This window comes from Sinocyclocheilus grahami, unplaced genomic scaffold, assembly GCF_001515645.1.
Source record: "Sinocyclocheilus grahami isolate Dianchi unplaced genomic scaffold, SAMN03320097.WGS_v1.1 scaffold1100.1, whole genome shotgun sequence".
Lineage (NCBI taxonomy): Eukaryota > Metazoa > Chordata > Actinopteri > Cypriniformes > Cyprinidae > Sinocyclocheilus > Sinocyclocheilus grahami.
In genome coordinates this window covers 134,549-144,886 of record NW_015506279.1, presented here as the reverse complement: position 1 = coordinate 144,886, position 10,338 = coordinate 134,549, and the positions used below count along the sequence as shown (strand labels likewise).

At 36.5% G+C, this 10,338-nt stretch overlaps 1 protein-coding gene across 2 annotated transcripts; it reads right to left on the bottom strand.

Annotated features, from left to right (window-relative positions):
• Positions 1-127: 127 nt before the first annotated feature.
• Positions 128-9,574, bottom strand: LOC107566786 (aspartyl aminopeptidase-like). Of its 2 annotated transcripts, none has more exons than XM_016252326.1 (15): positions 9,523-9,574; positions 9,117-9,207; positions 8,650-8,738; positions 6,950-7,063; positions 6,631-6,756; positions 6,384-6,508; positions 6,180-6,264; positions 4,257-4,364; positions 3,804-3,881; positions 3,608-3,688; positions 3,350-3,510; positions 2,192-2,231; positions 1,998-2,099; positions 1,304-1,471; positions 128-425 (listed from the first exon to the last, which is right to left on the bottom strand). In XM_016252326.1, exons 1-15 carry the CDS (start codon positions 9,526-9,528, stop codon positions 375-377), a joined length of 1,425 nt encoding a protein of 474 aa, XP_016107812.1. In that variant the 5' UTR covers positions 9,529-9,574; the 3' UTR covers positions 128-374. The 2 variants fall into 2 exon arrangements, with proteins under 2 accessions (XP_016107812.1, XP_016107813.1); XM_016252327.1 differs by lacking the exon at positions 9,523-9,574 and adding an exon at positions 9,412-9,504.
• Positions 9,575-10,338: the final 764 nt, after the last annotated feature.

Sequence of the window (10,338 nt, the reverse complement as noted above, 5' to 3'; positions counted from 1 at the left end):
TGAGTAATACACAAATTACGTCATAATGGCCATTATTGGTCTGGGTATTGGACTTCATGCTTACAAATTCAAGACACGTGACATGCTCAGAAAATAGCATTAATGGAAGACATGAAAACAAGGCATCAAAGGTGTATTGGTTTTATTAACAACTTCACAAAGTTTGAGTGTATGGCAACACTTCAAGTGCTACAGTATATGAGTGCACAAACTCTCCATGTTTGTCCAAGTGATAAATGAATGGACATATGTAGACATATAGACAGATGGCAATGATGAGAAAATGAATGAGAGTGGAAAAAGTGATATCGATTTCCCTAGTAATGACGTCCATGAATCCCATCTGTGTGGTTCCGGAGAATCCCTCTCACAGTCTAGTCCACAGTCACTGTGCTTCTTACAAAAGGGAAGTGCTCAAAGAAGCCCTGCATATTACAACACAGTTAGAACAACCCAAAACAGGCTTGGTAAACATTGACAATTGTTAAAGGTACAGTTCACCCAAACATTCACCCTCATGTTGTTTCCTTCTTCCATGATACAGAAAAGTTTTGTATTGGTCATGCCTTTCTACTCAATTATAATGAATAGAGTGTGAGGCTTTAACATCTTTAGTATGCGTGGATCTTTTTAAAATATGTGACCCTGGACCACAAAACCAGTCATAAGGGACCATTTTTTTAAATAAATAAATTTCACGCGAAAATTCATCTGAAAGCTGAATAAATAAGCTTTCCATTGATGTATGGTTTTGTTAGGCTAGGACAATATTTGGCCGAGATACAACTATTTGAAAATCTGGAATCTGAGGTTGCAAAAAAAATAAATATATATTTAGAAAATCGCATTTACATTTATCCAAATAAAGTTCTTAGCAATGCATATTACTAATCAAAAATTAGGTTTTGATATATTTACGGTAGGAAATTTACAAAATATCTTCATGGAACATGATCTTTACTTAATATCCTAATGATTTTTGGCATAAAAGAAAAATCGATAATTTGACCCATACAATGTTTTTTTGGCTATTGCTAAAAATATACCCAAGCGACTTAAGACTGGTTTTGTGGTCCAGGGTCACATATTATTCACCAAAAACTCAATATTATGATACTGATTCATGGCACATTTTTGCGAACTTCTCCTGTGTTCCATGGAAGAAATCAAGTCATACAGAATTGAAATTACATTAGGAGAAATGACAAATTGAAAATAAAACGACATTTCATCTGTGCTGAAAATCCTTTACCGGTTTCTGGTCAAAAATGACAGGCCTTTTAAAAATTGTTCGTAAATTTACCTTAAAGAGGGTGGTGGTCTGGAGAACTCCAGATGTGCAGCACATTTCACGAATGGAGTGCATGGCAAGTTGTGGTGCCCCGAGATCCAGGACTGCCATTCCTAAACGAGCTGCTAAAATCGGCCCAATTGTTGTTCCACATGGACTGTCATTCCTAACCATCACATCCTGTGTTTTATATATATATATAAAAAAAAGGAGATTTCACTTGACGAGACACATCTCATGCCGTTTCTAATATCAATGTCCATTCCACACAGAGAGAAGAGAGCTCATTTCTATCAAGTTTGAATTGTGTATTCAAAGAGGGGATATGGTGTCCTGGTGACCAAGACACGATTTTTTTTGTCACCCTTTCTACATCATTCTGCTGCACTCTTCTGTTTATAAATCCCACATGGTCTTGTGAGCAGCCTGTTGCTAGGAGCAGTGTTCATGCATTTAGATGGTCTGCAGACAGATCACATTCTCTTGATATACACAAACATCAACAAACACTCTAAATCCCTACCACCAAAAACAAACCACACAATATCCTTCTCTTAGATTTCACTTCTTCAGAGCAGTGATACTAATTTTAACTTAAGTTTATGAGGATCACTTTAACCCATTTATATGGCAGAAGATTCTTGGGAAGGACAGATGGTGCAGCAGGATGTAATGAAATATAAGGGAGGGGGAACGTTCTGCTTACCTGCAGAGGTACGCCCACTTTTCCAGCAATCTCTCGTAATATGGAAGCAGTTACAGCAGTGGTGGCATAGCGCTGGTTACTGTTAAACTTTATGACTGGACCCTGATCCAGGACACACATGTGAGCGATTTAGCTGATTGGGCTGTGCTAAGGTCTTCATGAATAGGAGGCATTAGTGTGTGCGTGTTTGTTACCTTATGAAAAGCAGGCCTGTGGTTTTCCTCATGTTTCTCCCTGTAAAAAGAATGATACGTCATGTGTATATCATACCTCACAAAACATACAGATACTTGTATTTGTGGTTTATGAGGCGCAATGGCTTTTATACTGTATAAACTCTATTTTCTATCCCTCTACTCTAAACCTACCCCTCACAGAAAACTACTGGCAATTTTTACATTTTGAAAAACACAGTTTAGTATGTTTTTAATCCATTTGCTTAATGGTCCATGGTCTTCATAAACCACGTTTACGTTGTAATACCCATGTCATTATGCACAGTTGTATCCTCATAATCCATATATTCAAGAACACACAGAGTAATGGCAACTTGGAGCAGAAAAAAAGAAATTCCTGGTAAGTGATTGATATATTTTTTTAAGTGGGAGAACTTGCACAATTGGTGGCTGACTAAATACTTTTTTTCCCCACTGTACATACAACATTATATTAAATTAAAATGTATATTCACATAACATATATGGACATACTACTGTTCAAACGTTTGAGCTCTGAAAGATTTTTTCTAATGTTTTTTTAAATAAGTCTCATATGCTCCCCATTAAGTCTCCTAGGCTGAATTTAATAAAAAAATAAGGACAATTTTAATAAAATGTAAATAATTTGGTGCTCAAGAATGTTGAAAACAATTGTTCTGCATAAAATGTTTGTGGAGACAGCAATACATTTGTTTCAGAATCCTTGGTGAATAGAAAGCTAAAAATTATTTATTTAAAATGGAAGTAAATGTAAAACTCATTACTCTTGGTTTTGATCCATTCAATGCAAACCAGTTTTTTTTTCTTAAAAAAATAAACCTTACTTAAGCCAAGCTATTGAATAGTAGTATATATAAAAACTCACACACACATATATATTTTTTTTAAATAGAAATACTCAATACTTGAGATTTTATATATTTTTATCATTATCCCGAGACTGAAAATAATTCTTGATACTCCCAGGTGTTTCTCATGACTGGGAAATTTGATCATTATTAAAACAATACCACAAAATCTGGTGTCACCATAGCGATGATAGATTGTACCAGTAAAAAACAAAACAAAACAAAAAAATCATCTAATTTAAGTGATACCATAGAAACAAACAAGTTGCCATAGTGACAGACTGACTGGTAGTTAGGGTGTGCAGCATGTGCCATGTCTGCACTGATCATGTAGGACAGCGGCACTGCCTCCTGAAAGGCGGTCAGATTGTCAGGAGTCGAAGCTAGACGCCGCAGAATCAGCTCAGTCAGGTTAGATTGAGCTCCCTGAGCGCTCTCAGATCCCACCTATTGATAAATAAAAAAGCCAAATTATTTGGGTGAGGAGACTAGAGAAAGATGGCTTTAGAATCTACGTTTGCTCATAATTGCATTTTTGTCTCACCTCTTCGTTGTCATATAGAGTAACCATACGGATGTTTGCATCTTTTGCTAGAGAATCAGGTGTGCTGGAGTCCATGAGAGCCTGGGAGAGAGGACATAATTATGCATTAATTATTCATCATCACTCCTCAGCTCATTTCTGAGTGGGTGAATGACTGAATATTTAATAAGATGTTGCTCTCTGTGTTCTGTCGTACCGTGAGAGCACAAAAACAACTGTGCAGGTTGTCCAGACGAGGAGAGAAGATGAATTCTTCATAGACACCTCCTAGTGCCTGCAGAGCACAAAAACATGTCAAAACTCATGATAATCAGTTAAAAAGCCCTGGTGAGAACCCAGAGCTGCCGCTCTGACAGTTATGTTATGTGTAAATCATATGGAAATGAGAGCCATTAGAGCTTAGTCTTGTTCCTTCGAGGTTCTCTAAAGTAATGTTTCATTCCGCCGGTAGTCCCACTCTTACATTTAAAGGCTTTTCTTCAGTCGGGTAAAAATAACAGCAATCCTCTTTGCTGAGCACAAATGTACCCTGAATACTAATCCCCTTTATGTCAGCACAATTTTGTGCAAAACTTCAAAAAAAGAAAGAGTAGAAAGCAAAACTGAAATCTTTTGGGTATTTGTCTAACATGAAGACAAAGCGACTTACGCCAGGCTGCGTGTCTGCCAGACAGAGCTCAAAGTCCATTAAAGCATTTGACTCGACCCCGAGCTGTCCACACAGCATCTGGACCAGCGGAGGGTGATGCTTCTCTGCCTGAACACAGCAAAATAATTAGAGATGTGTTCATAAAATTTTATTTTTATTAAGAAATTATTACCCATTGCTATCAGTTGATATTTGTATTAGACCTGCGATCGGAAAACGGTCAATATTTTATTGTGCACGCTCACGTTCCATTTTTACATTTAGACTGCTTTTGCAATTATCTAACATTTGCTTAAAACGAATCTATAAAAATATGAATGCTATAATAACACTCTTAAATGTAATTTTTAGCTAATCTTAAAGTGCCCATATTATGGATTTTTGAAAATTACCTTTCATGCAGTGTGTAACACAGCTCTAAGTGAATGAAAACATCCTGCAAAGTTTTAAATCTGAAAGTAGACCGTGTATAAAGTTATTGTCTCTCAAAAGAAAGAGTCGACTCTGAATCATTGAAACAAGTCGTTTTTAAAACGAATCCCAAGCTGGAATAAATGCATATTATAAGACAATGAAAGTGTTTTTTGACCTTGCATGCATGTCAACCTGTTGTTGGGGACTCCCAGAACCAAAATATGAACCTTTCATTACCCATAATAGGGGCACTTTAAATGATCAGTTTTTAATACTGTATATTATAATGCTGTGCTATATAAATTTGTAGCATTCATCAACAACTAAATTTGTGTTTTATTTTTAATTTACTTAAAATAGTAAAGAATTTTATAGATTTCAACCACTCCAAACGCACATCAAGCATATTAAATATGGGAAACAGAAGCTTGTTCTCGCATGTCACGCAAGCATGTTTGAGCTTCCTCAAGCTCAAGGTTTGCTGATCAATGTTTATTTGTGAACAAAAGCCTCAAATAAATCTGTTTATCATATATAGCAATCATATCTCTTTAGAAGACTTGGAGTAAACTGTTGGATCAATTTGGATTACTTTTACGATGTCTTTATGAACTCTTTGCAGCTTGAAAATTTTGATGGATCTTCATCTGTGTTTTGAAGATAAGCAAAAGTTTTATGGGTTTGGAATGACATGAGGCTGAGTAAATATCTTTTAAATTATCCTTTTAATATTGGTGCATCCCTATTGTACAGTGCGATGCATTATGTTGCAGAATAACGTGTAGTAAGATGGTCTTTGTAAAACATCAGATGACGATCACAGTGTTCAAATATTGGTTTTTGGTATCAGCCTACAATTTTCTGATCAGTGCACCACCACTAATTAACATTTGGTTCCACAGAAAGCACATACTTCAACTATAAAGAGATAGCCCACTCAAAAATGAAAATTCTGTCATCAATTACTCACCCTCATGCCGTTCCAAACCCGTAAGACCTTCGTTCATTTTCGGAACACAAATTAAGATATTTCTGATCAAATCCAAGAGCTTTCTGACCCTGCATAGATAGCAACTCAACTACTACGTTCAAGACCAAAAACGTAGTAAGGGCATAATTTAAATAGTCCATGTGACATCAGTGGATCCACCGTAATTTTACGAAGCTACGAGAATACTTTTTGTGTGCAAAGAAAACAAAAATAATGACTTTATTCAATTTTTTTTTTTTTGTCTCAGTACAGTTGAACCACTGATGTCACATGGACTACTTTATCGATGTCCTTAATATGTTTCTGGGCCTTGAATGTGGTAGTTGCGTTGCGGTCTATGCAGGGTCAGAAAGCTCTCAGATTTCATCAAAAATATCCTAATTTGTGTTCCAAATTTGTGTTTGGAATGACATGAGGGTGAGTAATTAATTACAGAATTTTCATTTTTGAGTGAACTAACCCTTTAATCAGACTTGTGTGGGTTTGTACACTTAAACCATTAATTTGTGTGATCTTACAACGGATGCTGCATTACAAGCATCTCCACAGGAGGCAGATCCTGTTTCCAGTTCCTCCTGTATGGCAGTGGCAAGCAAAGGTGCTCTACAACAGACACACAAATACAGATACATACTGATAAAATCAGCAGCATTCCAATATGATTATACACATCTGTCTTGTACCTCCAATCTGTCCTTTCCTATGCCTAGATACATGCTTACAGATGGTTTTCCTTGTTAGGTCCAAACGAGTCGTTAATGTCTCTCTGAAGGTGAATGGCCAGATGGGGGATCCTGAGGATGGGACGGGGAACATGAACCAGACGCTGCACCAGCTTGCCTTCGCTCTGAATAAAAACATACAAACAGACAACACTGGTAAAAGGGAGTGTTATTCATATAGAAGTAAAGATCATTAACAATGATGGAACCTGGATATGTTTTACATTTCTGTATCACAGAGGCTTACCTTAACCATTACACGACCTGCGATGGTCAGGTCACGATCAAACCAAGTGTTCCATATTCCTCCTCCATAACACTCCACTCCTATCTGCAAGTAGCCTAACTTTGTCTTCTTAGAACGTGGCTTCACCTGAGAACACACACACACAAGAAATTAAGAACGATACCCGAATACATCCTCTACGAACGTTAATGTGGAATACAGTTATCTGACTACTATAATGTAATTACTACACACAGCTACGGAACACTCAGAGAATTGATCATATATTTTATCTATATCAAAGCCCTTTCACAGGGCATCTTGTGTCTGTTCTTCTCACCCTCAGACATGGACTGTCCGTATGAGCCCCGATCATGGAAAAACCATTTCCAGGCTTGTAGAGACCGCCGACAGCAAAGGCAATAATGGTGGAGTAATTCCTGGTTACAAAATACTGGACAGATATAGATTAGTGACTACAGTGCAAAAATATTTAATAGGAGTTGTTTCTCATTCTGTATAAAAATAACACAATAAGCTACATGTGGGCAAAGATATTTTAGCATTATTATTATTATTATTATATGCACCTTTTAAAGTAATTCCTCCAGCTGTATAGAAGTATCACATTAATAGACAAGTAATCGACACGACTCCAGTTCATCAGTTAATGTTTTGTGAAGTGAAAAGCTGAGTGTTTGCGATAAACAAATTCATCATTACAATGCTTTTAACTTAAAACCGAGTCCTCAATCCATAATATTGCTTTCTCCAGTTAAAACTTTATCTCATCTGAACGAGGAGAGAAATATGCACAAATCAAGCACTGTGAAAATAGTCCAAAACAGCTGTAAATGTTTTGATGTGAGAGGACAACAGGCGATTTACTTTTGCACTGGAGCGTTATTATGGATCAGGGCCGTGCACAGAGGGGCATTTGCTGAAACTGAAAAAGGGCACCCCCCCCCTTTTTTACTGGTCACATCTTAATGATAAGCGGAGAGTATAGAATACTACTAGCTAGCTAGCAAAATACATGCATATTAACATCGTAACCATTAACCATGCTGTGAGTGTGACCATATATATGATTAAATGTAAATAAATTAAGTGTATCAGCAGATAGCCATCATAAATCAAAGAAGAATTTTCTTAGAAATATATTTTACCTAGCTGACGAGGAACACTCAGTCGTTTTGTGTCAAACTCAAATGCAGTTATGGCCGGGTTTTTGACCAGCGAATGTGTGTGCAAATGTGCAATTTGTCCATCATTAAAACGGCAGCATCACATTACGTTTTGATCAACAGGTTACAAAGTTTGTTGTAGCTATACGGCCGCTCAGTTTTCCTGTTGTAAAAATGCATAAAACGTCAAATGCATAAAACATGAGCCTTTATACAGTAGACATACTAGTGTTTCTTGCGTAAAGACAACGCTGTACTTATACAAACAAGAAGATATTTATTTACCCTTGCAAGACGTTCAGCTGCTCTGCTGTGGAACTTCAGTTCACTGCACTCAGTAAAGTCAAGACAGGGGGCGGGGTTATGAGGTTTGACTGACAGTTTGAGCGGATCCAACAAGATTGAGTCACAAACTCTTTTTAATACCTTTCATTCGCTAAATATATTTGTAAAACAGACAGACGTAAAAGGGTGACCAATAGCATTGATTTATTGAGTGTAAGGACAAAAAGGGCATGTGCTCTGCACAGGTTGAGCCCTACCTGTGCACGTGCCTGTTATGGATTATGGTATTTTGTATAGAGGTGACAATTTAAAGTTAAAACTGCTTAATGATGGATTCTGTTTTTTTTTTTTTTTTTTTTTTTTTACAAACACACAGCTTTTCAATTCACAGGATGCTAATTGATGTATTGGAGTCATGTGGATTATTGTGATGCTTTTATCCATTGCAGAGAATCCATTGATGGGCAAGTGATGTAATGCTACATTTCTCCAAATCAACATCTTGGATTTTTTTTTAGCAAATTCTAATTTCAAAGATAAATGTGTTAAGATTAAAGTGCACACTTACCTTACTGGCAGGTTTAATGTCCCAATGCTCAGCCTCCTTGAGCTCAGTAAAACCAGCCTTCAGCAGGCGAGATTTACACTCCTCCACCACTGTGACACAAAGAAGGACGGAGGAAAAGACATACAGAAGAAGGTAATGTTAGATATACAGTGTTAACTTACATACAACTAAACTCATGCACGTTCCAGTACAATGCTTACATCACAGTGACATAACAAAGCCTGTGAAATAGGAAAAAAGTGAAAGAACATTCTTTCAAAGTCTAGATCAAGATCTATTGTCCATATCTGGAGCTCTATCGGCCAGTGAAGAACAATGTCCAAGAGCCATATCTAGTCAGACTGTAAAGCTAGTTAATCTTATTATCAACAAAGTGTAGCTCAAACTTTTAAAAAGAGTGGCATTTATGTATTTCAATGCAATTTACATAGTCAATACACAGCATTTCAATCCCATGTCATTCCTACCATGGTAAGGTGAAACTCCCTTATTGACAAAATTAAGAAATTCTTTGGCAGCAGCCTGCACAGCTTCTTTAGAGCTTTTCATGATGAAAGACTGTAAAACATACAAGAAACAATAAATGTAAGTGCACAGATACTATTTCAGATCAGCTACTATACGAGTGACCGCCTGAAACCGTCTGTATTCTTGTCTCGGAGATTTTTATTATCATGCTTTAGGTAGGCTACCTTATGTACATGACGCGAATATCTGATGAATAAAATACAAACGCAAGAAACACACATAATCGATACCTACATAACCAAACAACAACCGTTGAAGAATACTGGAAATCCCACACGAGGAAGACAATATAATTATCTACACAAATCACCAGCACTTTTAAAGTTACCCATCAAGCTTTCCTACCTGCATATATGAAGAAGTGGGCTTTCACATTCAGGGCAAGAATGCAGGAAGCTATGTGGATTTGCTGTTGTTTGCAAGCGGAAGAAGGCCCTCTAGTGTTTGGAGGGGAAATAGCGCTTATATTTAAAAACAAAACAAAAGTGCACTTATATTGTATTTTATATGAATAATATATTGCCTTTTCCTATTTTAGTGAAATGTTTAAACTTGTAAAATAAAATATTTAATAATAAATGGCAACTATTCAACCATTAAGATTAAAAAAAAAAGTCTAGATGAGAGCCAAATCTAAACCACTTTTATTTAGGAAGAACACGTAAATTAGTATACATTTTTTTCATTGTAGAGTTAAGGGTTTCTTTCTGTAATTTTACATCTGCATGCAAGAAATCCTGTGATGTTTTTAATAATTCCGAGAGGATAATGTACCATGAATTTAAGCTTTAATCAAAAGTTTTTGTCAGGGTAAAAACCTCAAAAACGTTCAGTAAACAAGTGTTTTCGTGAAATCCTTGACATCTGAAGCAGAACATATCCCCATTTATGATCCCAGTTCAATAGTTTTGCATTCAAGACTTTTTTATTTTCCCAACTTAATTTTAACAGGTGCTGGTGTGAAAGTAGAAGCTGACAGAGCATCTTTGTAAGACATGATGAAAGCAAAGTACACTTAGAAAAGTTCATCAGAGAGCCAAGGTGGTGTTGTAACTGTTGATCATGTCTTGACTTCTCGTGGCTAGATGGTAAGACTGTTGATTTTGACTCAGATGCTCATCAGTGTTGCAGCAAGTCGGCATGAAAAATAAACAGCAGTTT